Here is a 22,996-nt window from a genome sequence, read left to right as displayed (position 1 = left end):
CTGCACCATAGGAGGAATTACGCCACGTTTGCTACCCAGGTTTTTTGTTTTAACCGCCCCAAGAGTTACCTAATTAAATCAGGGCACCGACAATTGAAAAGATTTGTTATGTAACTAGGACAGGTATTCCTTATAAAGAAATACTTTGTAGAATATGCAAAGAGGACATAGAAACATCTCGTCACTTTGTCACAGCTTGTGGACCTTTAGCCAAACTATATGAGAAAGGATATGGACATTTGGTATCACACATGGCCTTCCTTACTTTTGACCAATTCTGGAGTATGTTATATTGTGCAAAATAGATAGATTACTGCATCCACTATGAGCAACCCAGGTACCTGTTTCGCCACTGGGTCTGCTCCAACAAGAGGGTGTCTGCTGGAGAGCAGTGGCATTCTCCGGGCTTTTGGCCTTTGGACATGAGCGTGCTTCACAGTCCTCTTGTCACAGCATTTCTCTGCAGTTCGTTCTCTTCGTTACAAGGGAAGGAATCGTTCCTCCTTGCGTTCTGGACGTAGTGTAGTTTCTTGCGCACTGGGCCCACCGCCGCTTCCCCATGATCATGTGTGAGAAACCTGAAGGTCTCTCACCTGCTAGTCCCTGGGGATTTGTCATCCAGGTAGCCAGGACATGGCCATCGCTTTTGGATCCAGTTCATGGGGTGGTGGACTAGTGCGGGAGAATCACCTGGATGAGGGGTCTTCAGGGAGTGAAAGTGGGGCACCGGATGGTGAGACGCGGTATCCCCTTGCCTGTAACACCTTTTCCCCCATCTTGCCAGGTAGGACACCTAGGAACCCAACCCTCTTGCCCCCTTTCCCGACACAAACACTTTCTCATGGGTAGTTCACAGTGAGCGACAGTGGACATACATCTGAGCCGTATACCTGACATGTCCCAATACCATGGTCAGGCAAGGTCAGGCAATTACTGATCATTGCACACACCTGGCTTCCATCACACTTCCCCAGGCAGATAAAAAGCGGAGCACGAAAGCACACTCTGAGTGAGGAAAAGCACAAGAGGAAACCGCAGTTCCAAGATGGCAGTTTAATACAAGGAGAAAGATGGCGAGACCAGAGAGGGTTGCAAGGAGGGAAGCGCCCTTGTCCTTTAAAGACTGTTACTTTCACGAACCTTGCAAAGTAAGAAGCCTAAGACTAGGAACTAAAGTTGAACACACCTACACTGTGCATCAAAGGTACCCAGGGCTCTCCCGCGTCGATAACCAAGGCAGGGAGGAGCGATTGCCACCGAGTACTGTTCTTGGCTCCTACAACAAAGCAGTGTGTAACGCTCACCTGGTATCCACAGGGATGCCACCCAATCTGGCTAGACTGCTACCGGCTTGGACCCACTCCTTTTGGGTTCTTGTTCTGCCAAGGATCTAGTCTGGAACACAGGAGTTTTGATTTTAGCTTACAGTCTCTTCTTTCCCAGACCCCACCTCCCTTGTGGACCCAACGACCCTTACTGCTTTCCTCACCTTGGTTTTTTAAATGGTGCGCTCTCCGTCCTGCTGTTCTGTGCAGGGGTGTGTCGTGGATGGACGCGTCGCCACCGAGTTGCTTCACTGGCATGGGCCCTGAGAGTCCAGACCTGCTGGAACTCAGTTCTTCAGGTAAGTCTGTTGGTTTGACAGCTTGTCCTTAATTGTGATTGCCCCTGTTAATGTCTTGTCTTCTCTGTTAAGTGCGGAAGGAGTTCTAATATGCCGTGGTGGCTGGGGCTGTGCTCGAGATGGTAAGTGAAAGTGCGGAGCACGGCACTATGTGCTTTTCTTGCTAACCAGTGTTTGTGTTGTCCCTCTCTTGCAGGCCGTCGCTATGTTTCGGATGGTAGCTGCCGAGAGGATGCGGAGCAGTGAGTAGATGTTGTTTGAATCGCCGCCGAGCAATTCTGCGTGTTAATCAGCCTTGCCTTTTCTCTTGCAGGTTGTTGGAAGGCCGGAATGGGCATGAACCAACAGCGAGTTCAACTCAGGTAAGCGTGAGCCTTCCGATTGTTGTTTAAATGTGAAGATTAAACGCTTACTAATACTGCTTTTCTTTGTTCCCCAGGTTACGGCTTCCAGGAGAGAAAGCGAGCGTTCGCCGAGATGCTGGATGTTCGGGACACTGGAGCGGATGACAGGAGCTGGGCTCGCTAACAGGTAAGAATAACTAATGGTGTTCTTCTTCTTCTTGCAGGTGTAGGCCCGGAATGCTGAAGAAGATCCGACAGGCCGTGGTGAACATCATGCTGCGAGAGCAGAGCAACGCGAAGCATGTTCTCCAGCTTGGGCGTGGCTTATATAGCCCTGCAGGTATCCCAGGTGCCTTCAGGCCTGACCACACCCTAAATGCTAGACTGCATGGTTCAGTTCTGGAACTGAACCATGTGGTGGCATCCATGTTGTGACACTGCCATTGTGAGCTCCAGCTCCTCCAGCTCCCCCTTCTGCTATATGAGCCTGGTGCCAAAGGCGCCAGGACTGACTCCAAGAGAGTCTTGGGGGACATGATTGTGCCCTTGGGGCCATGAAGGGACACTGTGGTGCGGACCCCGACTGCCAGGGTTAGGGGCACTTATCATGACACAGTGCCAGTAAAGACAGCACAGCCTCTGAGTCAGAGAGACTGATACCAAACCAGCTTGTGCTTGGACCAAGGTTGCAAGCGGCAACATTGTATGAAGAAATCCAAAGAGGACAGTTTGTGAAACGCATGTGATGAGCGACACTAATATAATTGGAAACCAAAGGAGTGAATGAACTTTGGGAGGCCCAGTGATGTACTGTATAGAGTGTGTTCCAGCACCACGTGGGTGCTCATTCGAAGGTCTCTGTTAGGTATCCAACTGAATAGCAACTGTATTGTGAAAGGGGAAGTTTGTATCAAAGTGGTCCTGCATAGAGTCAAGCTAAATCCTTTGCACATTCGAAAGTTTTCAATAAACTAAGGTGAACTACAATTGGTTCGAACCCGGCTGATGGAGACTAATTGTAAAGGGAAAGAATCTGAGCTTGGCTGAGGGGGGATCCGAGGTGACCTGTGAGTCACCTGAGAAAACGCATATTCTGAGAACTTTGTAATAACAGGAATCTGAGACAGGAAGAGGGGGATCCAGGGTGAAGCACCTCAGTTGAATACTTGTAAGAAGAAAAGGACTGTGTATCTTCTTTTTGTACATCAGACCCTCTGAATCAAGAGACTTTGATGAGAAAAGAGACTTGGGCATAAAAGGCCCTGTTGCTGGAATTAGAACTCTGTCCTCGTGTCGAAGAAGCCAGAGTGTGTGCTTTGCTCAAGTGAACTACCTTGCCCGTGCTGAAAACATGAGGAAGGGAGACCAACGGCCTGAACATCCTGACATATAATTTGGTGAACACTTCTTTCTTTTTCATGAACATTACCCCACACTATTTGTGAATTAGCGTAAAGGATTGGCAATATTATAGGCCCTTTTATTTTGACAAGACTCCACTAGGACTGCATTATTATTATTTGATGGTCGTAGCTTGGTCCGATCTGTAGATTTATGTTTAGATAGGCGTTTATCACACCCTTGAACTCTGGTCAATTGTGTCTGTCTTACTGTTGATACCATGCCTTCCTTACACATGCCTCCAGAAAAGACTGTCTCGGCCTTGCTTTTGCTAACTCTGACTGGCTCTCTGCCTCACCAGTGGCATCTCCTTCCTCTTCCTCTCTCGTTTCCGCGCCACAGCTGACTTTGCTGTGAAGTGCTGTCCTGCCCCTCAGTGTTGTCTTCATGTTGGGTGTTCGCTGCTGCATACCACTTCCTCTCCTCCTCTATTCAGGGGTAATTGTGCCTTTTATTCTCACGCCGGCATCCAGAGGGGTTGTGTTTTTAATTTGTATTTAAGTTCACAGAGAAACCAACATCGCCTTGAGCTAACAAGTGAAGGCACTTTCAACATTGTTTTGAGTTTCACGACTGAATGAAATATCACCTTCTTGGATTTCCATATAGGCAGACACTGCTTTTGTTGTAGGGAGTTCACCATGTGAGTATTTGTCCCCTGAGGGGAGTCACTCCCATTGAGGTCCCTTGTTGCCTAACTCCTAGGGAGGTTTTTGCTTAGCAGGCCCACCTCCCCAGTCTCAAAGGAGGCGGCTCTCTCAAGGGAAAAAGGGACAAATCCTCCAGATTCTTCAAAAGTGGGAAATACCAACAAATTCACAAAAGGTAATCGTAGTGAGAATAAAGGGGCTACTTGACCTGGTCTTAACCCAGGATACTCTTCATTCACCATCCATCAGTAAAATACTGAATCGTTTCTGTACTTTGGAACTGTTAGAATGTGCCTCCCTTTTCAATTTATGTGGGCTAGAGTGATTGTTTTTTCGGTGTTATTCTGTGGCAACGTTGATTTGTCTGTTGTTTTTATAAAGAAATGTTGCATCTAGTTATGTTCGATCGTTTTATTTGAGTTGAAAATAATGCTTCTGTCACAAACACTGTACATCAGGTCACCAGCAGTTCTCAGAGCATTCACTACTGGGTACATTAACAAAGTTATGAGTGGGTACAACATCCAGGTGGTGGTAGTGTGTGAATAGGGAATGGGGACAGAACAGACCCACATTGTTTGCAATTATGTACACCTGAGGGAGGCAGGAACGATAATGCCAAGATGCGTTTCAGGTGTCCTATCTAATAAGAGGATGGGCTTTTTTAAGCAGTGTTAATGCCCTTGATCTAAGAGATTAGGGAGTTCTAGTGGTATGGACTAAGGAGGGTAAATGAGCTGTAGTCTGAGGCGAGCGGGATTGGTTAGGAGCAGAGAGCTTGTGTAGGTTCTGGGATTGCACAGTATGAGATGTGGTGTTACAGGAAGCCGAGTTGGCTAGATTGAGGTTGTGGCTGGGCAGACATTGATAAATTTGAAGTCATAGAAGAAGAAATTTGAAGCAGGATCAATGCTGCATGGAGAGCCACTTCACATGGAGGCAAAGGTAATAGTAGAGGGAGGTTAAAGAGGGTGTGGGTTGCAAAGCTCTGAACTTTTGAGGAGGCATAAGATTAGAGAGTCCCATAGCCAGGCTGGAGCAGTAGTCTGGCCTTCAGGGGACAAGAGGAGACATCAAGATTTTGTGGAGTGATACGGAAGGTGGGACCATGGCCCTCATTAGGACTCAGGCGTTAAGGGGTTTACGGCGCCGTAAACGGCGCCGACCCTTAACGCCTGATTACAAGGTTCCCTTTGCGGGATGGCTTTTAACGGCTGCTTTTTTGCAGCCGTTAAAATCCATGCCGCAAAGGGACCTTGGCGATAATTACGGCACCGTAATTTACGGTGCCGTAATTATCGCCTTTCCCCATTCCCATTATGCCCTATGGGGCGAAAATGGGAATGGGGAAGGGTAAAATGGGAAATGGGGATTTACCGCCCCACTCACCTTGGAATGGGGCGGTAAATCCGCCAACCACCATGGCGTAAACGTAGTTTACGCCATGGTGGTATGGGTACAACCCAGACGGTAACTTACCGCCTGGGTCGTAATGAGGGCCTATATCTTTTGGCTATTCAGGAGGTTTATATGAGACGCTGTAGACGTGGAGGTAATCAAACAGGTTGAGTGTCAGATCGCTTTCAAGGAGGATTCCAAGGCTGCAATCCTTGAGGTATGAAGAGAGGGGATTATGGGAAAGAATATGGAAGAGGGTCTCAGTGTCAGTTATTAGAAGCTGGAAGGTAGCGGACCCCGTTTTTATAGAGTTTAACAATGGTCAGTGAAGGGCCATCCAGTGGCGGATGGCAAAAAGACATGCTTGTTGTAATGGTCTCAATGTTTGTACTTGTGCCAAGATCAAATTGTGCTGAGACAGGTTCTGTTCTGTCCTACAGGTTGAGTTAATACGAAGAGATTATGTTGCCAATGAAGGCTGGGAGACGTTTTTGTCATATGAAGATCCTGAACAGGATATCCTGATTGGCCTGCTTCGCTTAAGGAAGTGCTCCGAAGAGTCATTCAGGCCTGAGCTGAAAGGAGGTGTCTCCATTGTCCGGGAACTGCATGTATACGGCAGCGTGGTTCCCATTAGCAGTCGTGATCCTTCTAAATTTCAACATCAGGTACTTCATTTAATGTTGACTATCTCCCTTATTAACTAATTATTTATTTATTTTGTTGCTGCTTTGTAGAGCACTGTATACAGAGACAACCGCTTCAGAACACTTCTGTTGGTGCTTCTTGATTTCCTCTTAAAATGCTTACAATAGCTATTTTTGATCCATAGTTCCCTCTACAACTGGAATACCAAACATTTCATGAGTGTCATTGAGTAAATCTTTTTCATGGTTCCATTACCATGCTCACCAGCAAGAGACTTCAAGAGAAGCCAAACCCACGGGTACAGGAACAGTGTGTCCTATGTCAGAGCTTTTAAGACTCCAGTTTTTCTGGTACCTGCCCCTGTAGCTTCTGGGTTGTGAATGTAATTTGACCTTCAATGTCAGATTCTTTACGATTGATGGTTCCTCTTGCATTTTCGATTGTCCCTAGTGCTCCAGTGGTGCTAAATGTTGGAGCAGCTAATCTGTGGCCAGCCATTTGTCTAATGTTGTACTTTATTCTCCTGCTCCCCTGGAAAGGGATCACTGTTACCTCTTAATTTGACCCTAAGGTTACAGCCACCTTTGTTTGTTAGATCTCTCTTTAAAGTCTGAACACATTTGATATGTACGGGGGATGCTAATCTCCTTTAGGAATTGACTCCAATGACCCTTCACTCATCTACCCAATACTATCGATATCCCATCTTTGGGGGATGGTCTGAATGACATAACACTTCTGTTGCACCCTTAGTTGTGACAGAGCAAAGATCAGCAAAGCATTGTCGCCCTCTGAGTCGTGCCTTCACTGTCTGGTAGGAGGGAATATGACCCAGTATGCATGAAAAATTGCGTGACAAGGTAGCCCAATTGCTCTGGATAAGACTTTACCTGATTTGGCTGCCACTCTCTCCTGTTATCCAATCCTTTTTATCTTCTTTAAACACAATGTATGATTATATCTTCAATGAAAACGAATTTGAAACACATTTTCATAGTTCTAAGCTTCAATAAAGAATTTTTGTAATGGACGTACTAAAACTAAGAACTATTATCAAATATCCACAAATGCCATTTTCATTCAGGGTTTATTCATACCTACATCCTCTAATTATCAAGCCTCTTATGTCTGCTTCACAGGTTTTGTTCTTCTAGGCAAGCCTTTGGGTTTTTACTTTTTCTGTTCCCAATCTTATAAACAATCTCAGGAGTTCTTTCATTTATGATTCCACTTCATGGTTGTCCTACCACATATACCTCTTGCAATGTAAATGGGGTGAGAGCAAATTGAACAGGATACACTTGGTTTCACATAAAGATTTTTGTTTACATGTTGGTGGAGATGCCTGTAATGGACATATGGCCACCTCATAAACTAATTTTATTCACATAAATTCAGAGGACAAGTTCATCCTTTCTCCCTATTAGGAGCTACAGAGTACATCAACCCCAGTCAAACCCGACGTCGTCAAGGGCGGAACCGAGATCACATAATGTGAAACTGTGGAGAACCCAGAGAATGCCCCTGTAGAGATGGAACACACCTCTGAGGGGGGCTGCACTGCAGCGAAACGCTGCTGCAGGACTGCAGAGGTCCAAAGATCTGATTGGAGAAGGAGGAAGACACTGTAGGCCAAACAACGAGAGAAAACAGGGCTAACCCAGGATGTGAGACAGCCAAGCGGGTGCCACTGGCATGTGGACATGTATTCCAGTGTCTGGAAAACCTCAGAGAGAGGTTGAAGAAAGACCAACCACAGGAAGTAAATGGCCCCCAAAGGACAACTCAAATTCCCACCAAATGAACAAGGAACACCTTCCCCTCACCTGTAGGAGATCTTCAAACAGACATGGGATGGAGGAAGGGAGGCAACAAGGGGAGGGTGCCCTGCCCAGATTGGAGACTAGCTGGCAGCCAGCCATGGGAAGGCCGCATCCAAGGTAGTAGACCATCAGGACGTTGGACCAAGGGAGGGTATACTGAGGTAGTGATAAGCACCCTAGAAAAGGACCAATCAACACAGGGAGGTGTAGACTGGAGAGGGATTTAAGAAACAATACACTAATCCATGGTGCTTTCTTCGTTTCCCCAGCAACCATCTGGGAGGAGGACCAGAAGGAGTACACCTGGTCATATTGAGGGAGGAGGCCGCCCAAGACTCCAGGAAAGACACAACATCTTTGATTCTACTCCTACGTGTCACCGGCAGTAGTTCACACAGTGGTCGATGTGAACGATTAGAAGTAGTGGAACTATGTTCCCTACTGGTCTGCACCGCTCCCCACAAATCCCATCACCACGCCCCCTCCCATGCACAATACAAACCACAAAACGCACATGCCTGCTGTTTAAGTAAACGTTCAGTGCAGTGCACTGAAAGTGCAAGTTTCAACTTCTTCCTACACTTTTATTTTAAAATAAAATTATAGGAACGGTAAAACGTAATTAAAAGAAGTAGAGGAGCACCGCTCCCAACCGCTTCGGCCACTGAGTTCACAACGCCAGACTTTTCATAGTCCTTTTATATGTCAATACAGAAGAGTACGAAGCAATAACCATGTGTCCCGCCTTGAGTAATCACACTCCCTAGTATTCGGAACCAAAGGATGTGCTTAATTGAAGCCCAATTATCGCAGCAAAAGTACATGCATTTGCTAGAGTTGTATTTCACAGCCTTCACAGCCTGCCAGCAGGTCTCAGTCATGATCATACTATGTGAACGTAGTCCAGGAGGACCTTTCTCAACCAGTGGATCACTAGACTCGGAACCATATGCAAGTTCACTTTTAACCTTTTTATTCTTACAGCAAGAGTAACATGATTACGTTTTCAGGAGCTTACGGGATAGGTTTAGGATCCACAAAACAGTTGGGGTTTCTTTAGGACTATGATCATTCCTTCTCTTCCTCAAGTGTTCCTTTCTTGCGTGAAACAGTCTGTCACAGTCTGTGTTTTATTGTGTCACATCCATATTCTTGACTTTTGCTGTACCTTTCTAGGCTGCTGTTGTAGTCCTCAGGGTTGCACATTGGTCTACCTGGTGCTATTAGGTCTTCCGACGGGGGTCAGGCAAAGACGCAGATGATCAGACCACAATGGTTATCAGGATTCTTCTTGTGGTGGCAATGGGTAACCACACCTTGCAAGCCTATAAACATTTTGGTTGTGATCTTATTCCTTTCTAAAGACAAAGATTGTGGAGATTGTCTCTGTCTCCCATTCCTTTCCTACTTCCACCCCTCTTAGTTCTCTCCTGCCTCTTTCCACCTCCTATCCCCTGTTCTCAGTTACTCTTCCTCTCTTTTGTTCCCTATTTCTCTGTTACTTTCTTTTCTCCACTCCTTTCCTCTCTCCTCCACTCCGTTCTGCTCCTCATCTGCATTCTATTTTCCTTCTCCCCTCTATCCTTCTCTCTCTCTTTCCATTTTACAGCCTCACTGCGCTTCAATGTTCTTTTACTTCTCTTTGGCCTCTTCACCCCTTTCTCTCTCTGCTTTCCGGGTTTGTACAAATACTACGACTTATTTAAAATGTCGCCTATACCGAATACGGTGCCTTTGCGCTGTACTAAGATCCCGACTCCCATTACTCTGACTAATGGGAGCAGGGGTTGCGAGGGTGTTCCCCGCTCCCGTTAATCGGATTAATGGGAGTCAGAGGTTGCAGGGTTTTCCCCTGCTACCATTAGATGGTGGCAATGGATAATAAAGAGAACAGTTAAAAAAAGGACCCTGCAGCGCCAGTTCAGACTTGCGTTAGTGGGACAGAACTGACACCGCAGGGATACAGTTGAGACGGCGGCACACTTCTGTATGTGCTGCCAAAAAGGTAAGTGGGCAGGTAGGGGCATACGGGGCACATTGATGTATGTGATCACTGCCCCGCGCCATAATGGAAGTCAGCTTTTTGAAAGTTGACATTATGAGTGGCGCAGTGATCACATAGATCTTCTTTCCCCATCACTGCTCTGCCACCCTCTATTCTGCACCTGCCCTTCTCGACTTTCCACCTCATCTCCTCATTCTTTTGCTCCTCTCCACTTCCTCTGCTCTTCCCCTCTCTCCTTCTCACTCTCTCTCTCGCCTCTCCACCCTTCTTTCTATCCTCTCAGCTTCCTCATGCCCCACCATGCTCTTACTTGGACCTTCCGTTCTGCACACCAACTGTCAACTCCGACATCTCTCATCTGTTGTGTCCCTTTTTTTATAGGGCTAGTTGGCTGGAACCTGGTGGAGTAATTGTCTCAGTGGTTTCATGGTGCGAGTGTTCACTGATGTGGTAGGTCTTGTGCAAATGACTAAACCCCTAGGTGTCTGCAATTCCAGAGCAGGATGCCCCACATCTATGCTCACGAGTTAACAAAGTGTGCATCCACCATTTTGAAAGTGGTGTGATAGCCTCTCTCACACCAACAACTGTTGCTGAAGGTTGGTAGGCCTTCCTTGTCATTTTACTCCATGGTGTATTTTTATGATTTTACCCAGAGCTCTGCAAGCTTTGCGTGTAGGTACAAACCTGACTTGGGCGTTCAGATGCTTGTGAACGCTTCTCTGGGTGAACATATGATGAGATTACTATATTGTAGGCCTTTCAAGTCTTTATGAACAATTCTATAGGGCTAACTCTTCTGCTCCAGAGGTTCAAATCAAAGATATTGCAAAAGCAGCTCTTCCTTTGATCAGCAGAAAGAAATACTTGATGGGCCTATGGTGATTGAGGACATTTTTAAAGCCATAGAAGATATGAAGCCCAATAACGCCCTATGACAGGGTAATCTCATGGGTCAGTTTTACAAACAGTCTACTAGAGAACATTTGGCCCCCTTAGCAGAATTATTTAATTCAAATGCATTGCTTCCTCTTAACGATTCCTCTTCTTAGATATATCTCCTAGCGCCAACTGATGTTAGGAGGCTCATCAGGCACCATGGGGTGCATGCTTCTTCATACTGGCTCCTCTCTGTGACATCGGCTCACATTGCTCTGGAGGTGGCTCCACGGGTACTATATTTGGGGTCTGCAGCGCCTCATGACCTAAATTGCTCTCTTCCCGGTGCTGAGCTTGTTGTTTTGGAATGCATCTGCTCTCTGAGAATTAACTTTGCCATGCCTTGTACTCCAAAGGCCTTAGGCTTTAAGTCACACAAACACTTCAGGCTCAAGATGTCCTTATGCAGAACCTTCTCTAAACATCATAAGGAATCAGAAAAGAAGTCGTCATTTGAATGTTTAGAAAAGAAAGAGGCACGGTCCTCCAAGAGGGATAACGAATCTAGGAAAGAGAAGAAAAAACGATGAGCATCATAAAAGATCTAATTCACGTACTCCCTCAATTCCTCCTTAAGAGATGAGCATCACCCTTCCTGTCAGGATGATGATGGAGCTCCTCGAAGGACAATCACCAAAACTAAGACCGGTACAGTTACCCACAAGCTACTTCGCTCTCGCTGTACAGCAGTGGGAAGAGGTCAGATAACAGATGTTGCACATTTTTGCACAGGCCTTAGAGCAGGGCGTCACCACCACATAGAACATAGAAACATATAACTGTACATGCCTTAATAATAGAAATAATGCACAGGTTGAATTGGATGAATAGTATGAGATTCTTAAATATAAATGGCTCTGTTCTACCTCCATGACAAGGATTCCTCTTATAATTGAGAGTACTGAAAATAGCTCCTGATGAAAGTTCTGAAAAGATATTAAAAGAACAGAAACATGTGGAGCATGTAATGTAATGGTCATTTGTATAGCATCATTTCCCATTGGTATGGTCTCAAAAGCGCTATTGGGGAATGCCCTCAGGGGACCGAAGTCCAGATATGGGAAATTCGCCAGAGGTGTTTGCAATGTGTATGTGCATTTTATCTAATTCTAAGGTAGGCACAGGTGGTATGCGGGGTTAGAAATGTGAGGCTGACAACTTGGTAGAGGTTTTTCATAAGATGCAATTTTTTTTAACTCCAAACGGGTTTAACAGTCACTATCCCTACCCTGACAAGGATTTCCCTGCCTATCAAAATAAACCAAAGGAAACACTCTGACAAAAGCAATCTGTCCCTCACACTTATGCATACAACAAACGTAAAAAGGGAATATATGGCAATTCAAATGTAACAGAAATAACAGTTATGTTCAACATAAACCTGATAACTGTTCGTCCTTGTTACCTTGGAGGGATCCCTTTCCCAAGATTTAAACAGGATTTTCAATCAACAGTTCAAAATAGGAAAGTTCAGTCTTATGGTAAAGTTCTAATGATAAAGTTCTTCTTGCTCCGAAATGTCTCTCACTTGGACATTGTCCAACAGTTCCATATATTCGACAAGTCTTCTCCACTTGTAGCAGATAAGTTCAACATAACTTCTCAGAAAACAAGAATGCTTCCATAGTTTGTCTATCTCAACAAAAAATGCTTTTGTCAGGATGGTTCCACAATAGTTCACAAAATACTTGCATCAGCAATAATGATTTGTCGGGATGATTCCAAAACAATACACAATAGACATTAGTAGTCTAGCCAATTCTTCTTCTTCAGAGTCTTTAACCACATCACAGTACTTCAATGACTTCTTCCTGGTCCTTTCACCTGCCAGGAATCTACTAAAAAGCTCCTTGCCCTTATATACTCGCCTGACAGGTTTCAATGAGAAACTCTTCACACTACTACAAGTACTTCTATTGTAAGGTTGTAAGGTTTACTTCATACAATTTAGCAAAGTCTTTTGACTTTCCATGAAATCAGTTGTGACTAATACTTCTGGAAGACATGAAACACATTGGTGCTGTTTGTTCATCACTTGTGATTGCCACATGCAATGCAGGTATGCTCCTCTCCTCCTGAATACTTTCTATCAGGAGGGCAGCTATCCTGCCACTCTTCTTTTCCCACTCGTATATTAACCAAGTGCTGTTAATGGTTTTCTCACACGTGCTCTTCTTTGGTTAAGACAATGCTTGTGTAGGTCATTTCCAACTATTGCTTCTTTCTCACTCTGGCAATAGGGTATACGATCAACTTGCATGTGCTTTGATGATAATTTTATGTGCCTGCAATGGATAGATGGCAACCTGGGTGAAGTCCTGGTAATTCTTCAGCGAGCGGGTTGCGTCTCCCCTTTTGATAAATGTTACTGCCCACCACATGTATCCTTTACTTGTGCCCTGAAACGCAGCCCAAGGCCACAATCAGGAAAAATAACTGCACCTGTCACAAGGTTTTCAACCTCTCTTGCCACATCCTGTACTCACTTGTACTCTCATCATTTCCCCTCCTCAACCCCATGTCTGGCATTCAACAATACTCTGCTTTAGGAAGATGAAGCAAATAATTTACAATTATGGCATTATTCCCCCTTCTTGACTAGGAGACTGTGAATACCAGAATGCAATTCAGCAAAAGGCTGAATTGAGTATAACATGTAATGTGTGAAAAGGATACCCGTTTGTGTTTCAGTGTTTGACAAATGCAGTGCTCGTATATGATGTGATGAAAATATCACATTCTCCCAAAAATAAACACTTTTTTGTGCCTTAAATATGAACATACGAAATAATTTAGCTAATTTAAAACTGGTTTCTGTGATACATTGTAACTGACCTGTAGGAGAGCATAGATTTAGGCGGCTAACTGGTGTTTTGTGTGTGCTTTCAGAATGAAAATTCCTATTTGCATTTCTTAACACAGAAACGTTACAAACATCTCCTCTAAAACAATGCTTTCTTAAATGGGCTATCACTTGTAAATCAAGTGAAGAAAGAAAGTGATACATTTCATTTATTTATTTCATTAATGTATCTATTTGTACTGCACCGGCAGCCCGCTGGCATCGGGGTGCAAACAATAACACAGAGGGACAAAGCACATAGAGATGGGATGGTAGGGCCTAGGTGGCGGCTGAGTTAAATAAATAGTCATTAAGGGGCCTGCAGCGTCTGATGCGCCGCTGGGAGTGGGTGCTAGTCTCTAGAGAGTCTCCGGAGGTTGGGAGGTGACACTGTGGCCTCACGCGAGCTTAGTACATGGAAGCCGCACAGCTGACCCGTAGAACAATATTCTTGGTATAGTTGAGGCACGCACTGGTGCCTGCGGGCCCCCATCTGACAGATGGGCCATGGGCCACCGCACAAACTTCCCATGCCTCGGTCTGGCTATGATCACACACAATATATTGTTAATGCAATGATATTAATAATTATGTGCTGAAAACACTTCAGTGTCTTTCGCACTGTGTAGGTTTCATTGAACACTCACACTAAACGCCCTTTGGCAACGAATTAATGCACGCAACCTCTACAGCGGGGGTGCGCTGAGACATAAGTGCATTAGATGGACCGGCCCTTTGAATGCAGTATATGACATGTAAACTGCTGGCTGCAGCCTAATAGGATGAGGGAGGAAAGCAAGAAAGAAAGTCCAGCTTGCTGTGCACAATGTGTCAGATTTTTTTCGTCATCAATTATTTTCTCTGAATAGAAAGGTCACTTAGCATAATATCCATTTAAAGAATGGTGCCATGCTTTAATTACGCTGACCTTTAGATCAAGAAATGTGCTGCAAGGTGCAGGTAATAAATATTGGTTACATTCATCCGGGACTGGGATCAGGTCAGCGTGGTTGCGTAGATTGAATAGTGGAAGCAGTCGCTGAGCTTGGTTGCATAGGTCGAAGAGTGGAAGCAGACAGTCGCTCAAAAGAGTGTCCGACCATTGAAATTGACAGAGTACAGCTGGGCATAGCAATTGGGAGCTATGGGGTTGGAACCGGACCCTGATTCCTGTTGGGCCCAACTCTACAATTGTCTCACCCCACCTTCAGTGCTAGACCCCGCTCTGCAGTGTCAGTATCTGTTAGTAGACTATGTGCAACACCTCTCTAGATTGCAGGACGTCGCAGGAGGCTGTCTGATGGGAGGATACCAAGTCCCACTGAGGAGTACAATCCTATTTATGGTTAAATATGATGCTAATGCCAACTTCAAGGACTGCAGGCTCCATTATTATGCATCTGTTTTGGCTTGTCTCCTGTGGGAAGTGTTGCAGGGATCCTTGGTCACTTCTATCCTGAGCTTCTACGAACTCTGTGTTTCAGGATTGTCAGTGCATTCATTTAAAATGAAATACCAAAAAGGTGTTCTTAGCAAAGCATTGTAAAATCCTCCAGCACAAGTGCAATTTAGCAAAAGTTGAATAGAAGTGCTGGACAATCGCTAGTAACACGAAAACCATCCTATAATCTTCAGGAACAAACTATGATGCTATAGAAGTAATCAGCAAGTCATCCCAAAGTCAGCCCCAATTCATCATGTTTCTATGGTAATGCTCTTGAAGTAATCGGCAGGACATCCTAAAATCTTCAGGAACAAACTCGTTGATGCTCTTGAAGTAATTAGCAAGTCATCCCAAAATCATCCTCAAACCCTCAGGAGCAAACAGTTTCATAAAATGGCAATGTCTTTGAAGTAATCAGCAAGTCATCCTGAAATCAGAGGGATTTCAAAAAAGGTGATGCCCTTGGCATAACCGGCAATTCATCCTAACATCATCCCCAAATCATCCCACACAATTCTGAGACTTTGCTGATGACTCTAAGAGCGTGATTATGTCTGATGATATGGGAATGACTTCTAATGTAGTTTGATGACTCCATTCTGGTCTCAAAGTCATCCTTTAGACTGGGATATGCACCCAAGACCGTATTCACCCCTCTCTTGTGTCTCCCAACATGAACATACATATTGCAGAGTGCAAGAGGTGGTAATTGGGGTCAGACAGGCGCTTTATCACAATTCCTTTCTGGAGAGTTGTAGGGAAGAAGGCCACCGAGGGTCATAGGGGCTAAGAAGGGGAGAAAACATACGTACGTTAGCTGGAGACCTTCTGTGCATAACTAGCCTTCCTCTATTATCAATGAGTTGGAGCCCCTTACTGTTTCCCAGTGGCATGCTTGCCTCCCCTTTCAACAAAATTAAACTTCTCAGAATCATTCCGAGCAGGGTTCTACTGGTGGAAAAGCCAAATCTGAAAATAGGTAGCGCCCAGAGACAAAGACAAAGTGGAGAACGTTGCTACGGGACGAATGGATCTCTCGAATCCTGCACTGCCAGAGGAAACAATGTCAAAAACTGTGCGACTATGCTGTTAATGCTCTAGGTTGGAGAGGTATGACATCCCATCCTCCGTTCTGGGAAGCAACTTGTGCATTCTCCTTTGAACATGAGGAGCAGGCTCAAATGCTCTAGGCTGTCTCGACACGTGTGGAGGGTGGGATTGTTATCCCAAGAGTGTTTGTATCCCTGAAGGTTGTGTTTAAAAATGATAATAAAGAAAGATTTAAAAAAGAACACGAGGGACTGTGTAATAACACACGTTAAAACTCTGTTCCTGCACACGAGAACTTGCAGCATGAACACTCATTTTGTTATGGCACTGATACTTGAGAGCAGGTATTGTTATGGTGGTCTCTGCTGTGGACCAAACTTCTAATTCCTGTGATTCCTTGTGGGCAGGAGTTAGGACGAATCAGAAGATATTAATGTGTATCTTCTATGAGCATCTTCCTAACAGGATCCGCTGCCAAGTGAGTGCTGCATCATCTATGGCCGTGTCCACAACAACTTCACGGTGGTTGTCATTCTTACCTGTACTGCTGTGTTGACTTATGTGGCCATTCTTTTTTTGTCCTGAATCAGGGATGTGGTATGTGCAGCTAGCGCATTATCACCATGTGCTTGGCATTGCTTCAATGAGCTAGGGGAGCGCCCGAGGAGTCTGTGCTTTGGTCGGCACATCTTTGGATGTCTTGCTATGGAAAATTCCCTGAGAACGGACAAGCAGGAATGACACCATTGACACAGAACCTAGTGGGGCCCACATGCTGCCCACAAATATGCGGTTCAGAGGATGGTGAAGTGTGCTATGCGGGGCATTTTTCTTTTATATTTCCATGGTGTTTAAATATTTGAACAATATTCTGAGAGTAGCAGTTGGTGGTGTTTTGAAGGAGCCTTCAACACTCTCCAACCTGTAGCTCTTCCTCTCACACACAGAGCAGGGGTCGATATTCCTACAGGGTAAAGTCTTATTGTCCTAGAAAACATAAGCACAAGAAAAAGCACTTGAAGTCCCCTAGAAGAGCCTTTACTGCTCCTGTCTAGTGCCCTGAGATCAGGATCAGGCTATGATTAATCAGTGAAAGCACTCCAGGCCAGTGGTGTGTTTGTAGAGACTGCTCCTGCTCCAATGACTGAAGACCAATCGATAGGGGCTGACTCCCTTCCTGTCGATCAAACAGAGGACGATGCTCCCAGATTTTGGGGGAACATACATTTCTCCAGCATTGGATCTTTCATAGATTCACATGCTTGAATATTCCCTGTCGTCAGACTGGGAATCCTGGGTAAATTAAATAATATAAATTAATATATTAAAACGTTCCCTTGAGAAAAAAAATAAAAGAAAGCTACGCCCAAAGGGCCCTATAGGGCTTGTGTAGCCTTTAGCTTGTGGAGTCCCTCCACCTCCTTTTGGTCCTTTTAGAACCTAACCAATGAGGTGGCAGGGCTTAGGCTCCACCCCAGTCAGCCATCTTCAGATTTTTCACTTTGTCTTAGAGCACAGGGGAATCCTCTCAGCTCTCTGAGCTATTTAGACATTTTTCATAGTTTAACTCTGTTTTTTTTTTTTTACAACCAATTTAAGCTTTTCAGCTTCCTTCTTTCAGGGGCTTCCCAGTCCCACTCACAAAAGCCTGTATTTTTTCAACACACTCCCAAAAACGTCCTAGTTTGATTCACTCTCCTCTCCACATGGCTGAACAGGGCCAAACTGTCAAGGAGAAGACTTCCCTCTTCAAAGACTATTCCAGGTGTGGCAAGAAGGTCATCTTTGTGAGGGACCCACACAAACTCTGCATTACATAACATTCAAGGATGCAGTATTTGTCAGACATTCACCAATAAATCCGTGGAGGACAGGCACAGAAGACTGCTTTTACATCTGGAGAGCAGGCAAATGACCTTAGATGAGGAATCCTGCAAGACTGCACCATCAACCTCCCACAAGCACACTGAGAAGCAAGCTCACAAAAGGAGAGCTTCGTTAGTGGACAGAGCACATTCCCCACCAGCCAAGGACAAGAAGAGGAGTGGAAAGTCCACTAAAGAACCGTCCAGAACCCAGGATGCCATGGTGACGGGGGGGATCACAAAAAGGTAAAGATTTCTATTTATCCGCTCATTCGTCGGTGAATCGCTCGTCACAGGGACTCCATCCACATACAAGTTAGCTTCACCGTCTACTATGGTTAAACAGTTGTCTAAACCAGCATTGAAGCACTCGTCCACGAGGGAGACATGGAGCAAGTTCTCGTTGACAAAGAAGACGTCTTCATCGACGAAGCACTTGTCAACGGCTAAGTCGTCCATTGAGAGCCCGTCGACGAAGCTTCCGTCTATGGGTAGGTCGACAACGGAAAGCCCATCCACAGTAACCTCGTTGACGTACAAGCAGTCATCTACCAAGCTTCCACCGCCAACGAGCCAAATGCATGGTTTAGCACCGCCGTTTTCACAAGCACCAACTGCGCAGGTCAGCGGGGAGCTTTTGCCTCAACAAGATAGGTTTTAAGCGTTCATTCGCCTTTGGAAGACCTAGAAGGCACGGTTTCACTCTCACAAATCACCAAAATGAATGAACTCCCAGATATCTTACAAGAGGAATTCTCAGAAGGGGAGAGTCATTTACCAGTTCAGCCCAAGGAAAACAGCCATCACTGGCAAGCTACAATGGAGGATGCTGTAGACTCTTCCGACCCAGTTCTGTTACAGTCCATGTGCAGGATTATGGTGGAATTCAGCAGGAGGCAAAGGGTGAGACACTCTTTGCAGACAGTCTCAGCAGTTAGAGAACGACAAAGCACATTGTTTTTGTAAAGGAGGACACTTCTCCAGGGTATTTTCTTATACTGACTTTTTCTCTTTTATTATCCAAGCTTCAGATTTTTCATTATGTTTATATCCTGTGCTTTCAATTGGTCGACAAGTTAAGTGTTTTAATTCTTCCACTATGTTAACTGTGTATGATAATGTTTTTCTTTTACTTCACAGTCTTCATATCCTTCTATTTTTAAAGTTAGTTCTGTTTCAGATTTCTTACTAGGACTAGTTAACTGAGTGTTGTAATGATTTTCTCATCGCAATCCTGTATCTCTTTGTGTTCGAGGTTAACTGTTTCATACTTTTTACTGTGACGAGTTGCCTCAGTATTATAACAATTTTCTTTTTCTTCGCCATCCTTATCTCTCTTTGGTTTCAGAGTTAACTCCATTTCATGTATCTTACTGTGACAAGTTAACTCAGTGTTATAATGATTTTCTTTCTCTTTGCAATACTTGTATCCCTTTGGCTTCAAAGTTAACTCTGTTTCACATTTCTCACTGTGACAAGTTAACTCAGTGTTATAATGATTCCCTTGAGTGTCCCCGTACCTCCCGGTCACCTTTCCTCTTTGAGGAAACGTTCTCTGAAGGTTTCTGTCTCTGAGATTCACTTTGTATCTGTGTCTCTGGGACGCCGGCTTCCTCAGGAAGTTTGCGCCCTCGTTCTCTCTGTCTTCTGCTTCTTGTCCCTGAGTCTTGATTGGCTTCACGGACACTCCGTGTTCCTCCGTGCTTGACAGTATTGGTAAAGTTGGTCGGACCATCGGTCCACCACAGACCTCTATGTGGTCTTGCCACCACCTGTGCTTGCACCTGGGCTCCTGCCTGATGGGTTTCACGGATTACGGGTTTGCCGGGTCTTTGGCATCCTGTTCAACCTTTGCAGGCAAGTTCTCTTCCTGTTATGCAGCTTGGGGCCTCGCCCAGCCTGCGTCGGCCGTCCTCTCTGTTCTCTCCTGCTTCTCTCTCTCTGCTCTTCGGATCCACGCTCTCGAACATACTCAGTGAAGTGAATGTCTTTATTTAAAGGGAAATTACCCTTTTTTTCCCAGGATAACAATATCTCTTTGTAGTTTCTTCGTCCCAGTCATAAAAGTTCAAGTTATCTTGTTTTCCAAAGCATCCCATATAGGCCATGAGATGTCCAGCCTGGGGGATTTCCTCATGGGAACAGGAGTCCTTGTGCTCAAAGGGGCAGTCTCTCCTGATGAGGTCCCAATTGCCTCTACCCCTATGGAGGGTATTGCACAGCAGGATCACCTCCCTAGCCTCACAGAAAGGGGCTCCCCCTTGGAGAGAAGGTACGACTTCCCTTGATTTGTCAAATACCCATCCCCTTATCTCTGTGGCTTCCCTTTCCAGATTGACTGGAAAGCGGCTTAGGAAATCGACGTTCCCCTGTTCTTGTCCTTTTCAATGTTCCACTGAAAAACAGAAAGGTTGTAAATCCAAGAAACTCCACTTTACTCTGTATTATACTGCAGAATCATATGCAAGTTACTCAGGCCACATGCAGTTCTGCAGGTACATTTATGCTCCTTTATTGCTTGTAGTTCCAAGGTTCCAGTTGCTCTTACAGACACCAGTCCATCCTCAGGCACTCACAGCTCATCTAAGTGATATTCATGGAACCATACACACATCACATTCAAGCAACATTCTCTGAGCTGCCATTCATCCACAAGCACCAACATTCTACCAGCAGGCAAATGGGCAAATAGGACCAGTGACCAGCACTACCACAAGCCTCATGCACTTCACTAATTCACGCTAGATATCACACTGTGACATTGGTATCTTTTTGTAAGCTCTTCCAGGTCAGGGTAGAGTGATCTGTTATCAGTCTACATTTTCTGCCAGTAAGGTAATATCTCAAGTGTGTTACAGCCCACGTTATGGCCAAGGCTTCCAGTTCCACAGTAGCGTAAGATTGTTCCCTGGGGAAGAGTTTCCTACTTGTATACACAACAGGGCGTTCAAATCCCTCGTGTTCTTGGGAGAGTACAGCTACAGCTCTTAATCTGACCTTAGAAGCATCCTTTTGTAATAAGAATTCTTTGATAAAATCTGGCATTTTCAATAGGGGTTTTCTGCATAGGATGTTCTTCAGGATGTTTAAACTCTCATGATCTTCGGTGTTCAGACCGACTTTTGGAGTTGGGCATTTTTCAACTTGTCCATTAAATTTGCAGCGATACTCGAATAATTGGGGATGAATTGTCTCGATAGTACCCAGTCAATCACAAAAAGGCGTGCATTTCTCGATTAGTCTTATGGATTGGTGTGTTTAGAACCACCTTTGTTTTGTAGTTGAATGAGTCCATTTCCAACTAAGAAGCCTACGTATTTTAACATGAACGGGCCCAGATGACATTCCATGGATTGGCAGGGAGTATGGCTCTTCTCAGGGTTCGAGAGATCTCATAGAGGTGGTTATGATGCTCTGGCCAACTACCACTATGAACCACAATATCATCTAGGTACGCTCCTCAAAAGGAAGAATAAGGTCTTAATATTCTGTCTATTAATCGTTGCAATGTAGTGGGGGCTCTGTGAAGGCTGAAAGGCAGGACCTTAAATTGAAACAGACCCTGTGGGGTCAAGAAAGCTGTTTTCTCTCTGGTGTTGGAATTCAAAGATACTTGGCAATATTCCTTAGTCAGATCTAAGGTCTAGATATATTTAGCACCACCAAGTTTCTCGATAAGCTTCTTGATCCTTGGCATTGGGTAGTTATTGAACAATGATACTGTGCTCAGTTTCTTGAAGTCGATACAAAACCACCAAGACTGATCGGCCTTAGCAACTGGGACTATCAGGGAACACTGAGGGCTCTATAAGGGCTCAATTATATCGTCTTTAAGCATATCACTCATTTCTTGTTCTGGCACCTTCTTTCGGGCCTCAGGAATCCTATATGGTTTAAGATTTATGGTCTTCCCTGCTTGTGTTCTGATAAAGTGAAGGAAGTTGGTAACTCTTTTCTGTTGTTAGGAAAATACAACTTGAAATTGATCTAACAAGTCTTGGATATCTGCTTGTTGGGGCAGTGACAGTTCTGAGAAGATTAAGGTATTTTCCTTGGGGGAATCGGTAAGGAGGGCCGCCATGGTGGCTATCATTTTCTCACTGTGATCTTTGCTTAAGAAAGTTTATATGATAGACCTTTGTCTTGGTGTTGCTCAGGTTGTGCTATGAGATAGTTGAATGGGCGCTTATAGTGACCGTGCCATTTGAGATCATTTTATTTTCTGAAGTGGGTAGAAGGACCAGCACTGATCCACTGTCAAGGTGCGGGTGACTGTCGGTTATAGACAGTTTGTTGTAGTTCCTGGGCCCGCCCCAGATGTTTCTTGACATTTTCTCCGACAGCTCACATATGTGATTTCAATTTTTGAGCTTTTTGAGAAATTGGCAACAGGGCTTCTCTCTCCTCCCAGGTTTCCTTCAGCATCTTTTGGTGGGTCAGAAGAAGAACACATACTCTGATGTAGCATATTAGTATAGTTCTATTTAACAAAAAGAATGTAAAGGCCTAGCTTTCCCTACTCTATGGGTGATCCCTGCCTAACAAACTAACTAAGGTGGTCGTCAGTCATCCGTGCAAGTCTTAAATCAGATGCCGTCTGGTGTCCCCAAACGTGTCTGCCCTGACCCTACCACTATTATAAGAAGTAAGGTACAGGAGACTGACGCCCTTCTGTGAGAAACCTGAGGGTATTTTCTCACTCCTACTACCTTGGGATCCTCTGCATAGGTGGCCAGGGAATGGCCACTGCTCTTGGATCCTGCCCAAAACGAGTGTGCTGTATATTCGCCACAGGTCTGGGTCCATGGGGGTCAAGCGAGGGAGGATCACCTGGGTGAAGGGTCCTTGAGGATTTGGAGTAGGGAGCACTCGAGAGAGACATGGTATCTCCCTTTACCTACTGACGACCAACCTAACCTTCCCCGTTCCTTTATGAGCTGCTATAAGCCAGACCCCGCATTTT

General features: G+C 45.0%; 1 protein-coding gene across 2 annotated transcripts in view; it reads left to right on the top strand.

Annotated features, from left to right (window-relative positions):
* The window catches only part of ELP3 (elongator acetyltransferase complex subunit 3), a 1,295,792-nt gene that overhangs the window by 1,016,394 nt on the left and 256,402 nt on the right, over window positions 1-22,996 (top strand). For both annotated transcript variants that reach the window (XM_069605694.1, XM_069605692.1), the window contains exon 13: window positions 5,858-6,085. In XM_069605694.1, the coding sequence (XP_069461795.1) occupies window positions 5,858-6,085 (228 nt within the window). The remainder of the gene's footprint in view (window positions 1-5,857; window positions 6,086-22,996) is intronic.

This window comes from Ambystoma mexicanum, chromosome 4p (genome assembly GCF_040938575.1).
Source record: "Ambystoma mexicanum isolate Mex_15411 chromosome 4p, UKY_AmexF1_1, whole genome shotgun sequence".
Lineage (NCBI taxonomy): Eukaryota > Metazoa > Chordata > Amphibia > Caudata > Ambystomatidae > Ambystoma > Ambystoma mexicanum.
This window is presented reverse-complemented; position numbering and strand designations above follow the sequence as displayed.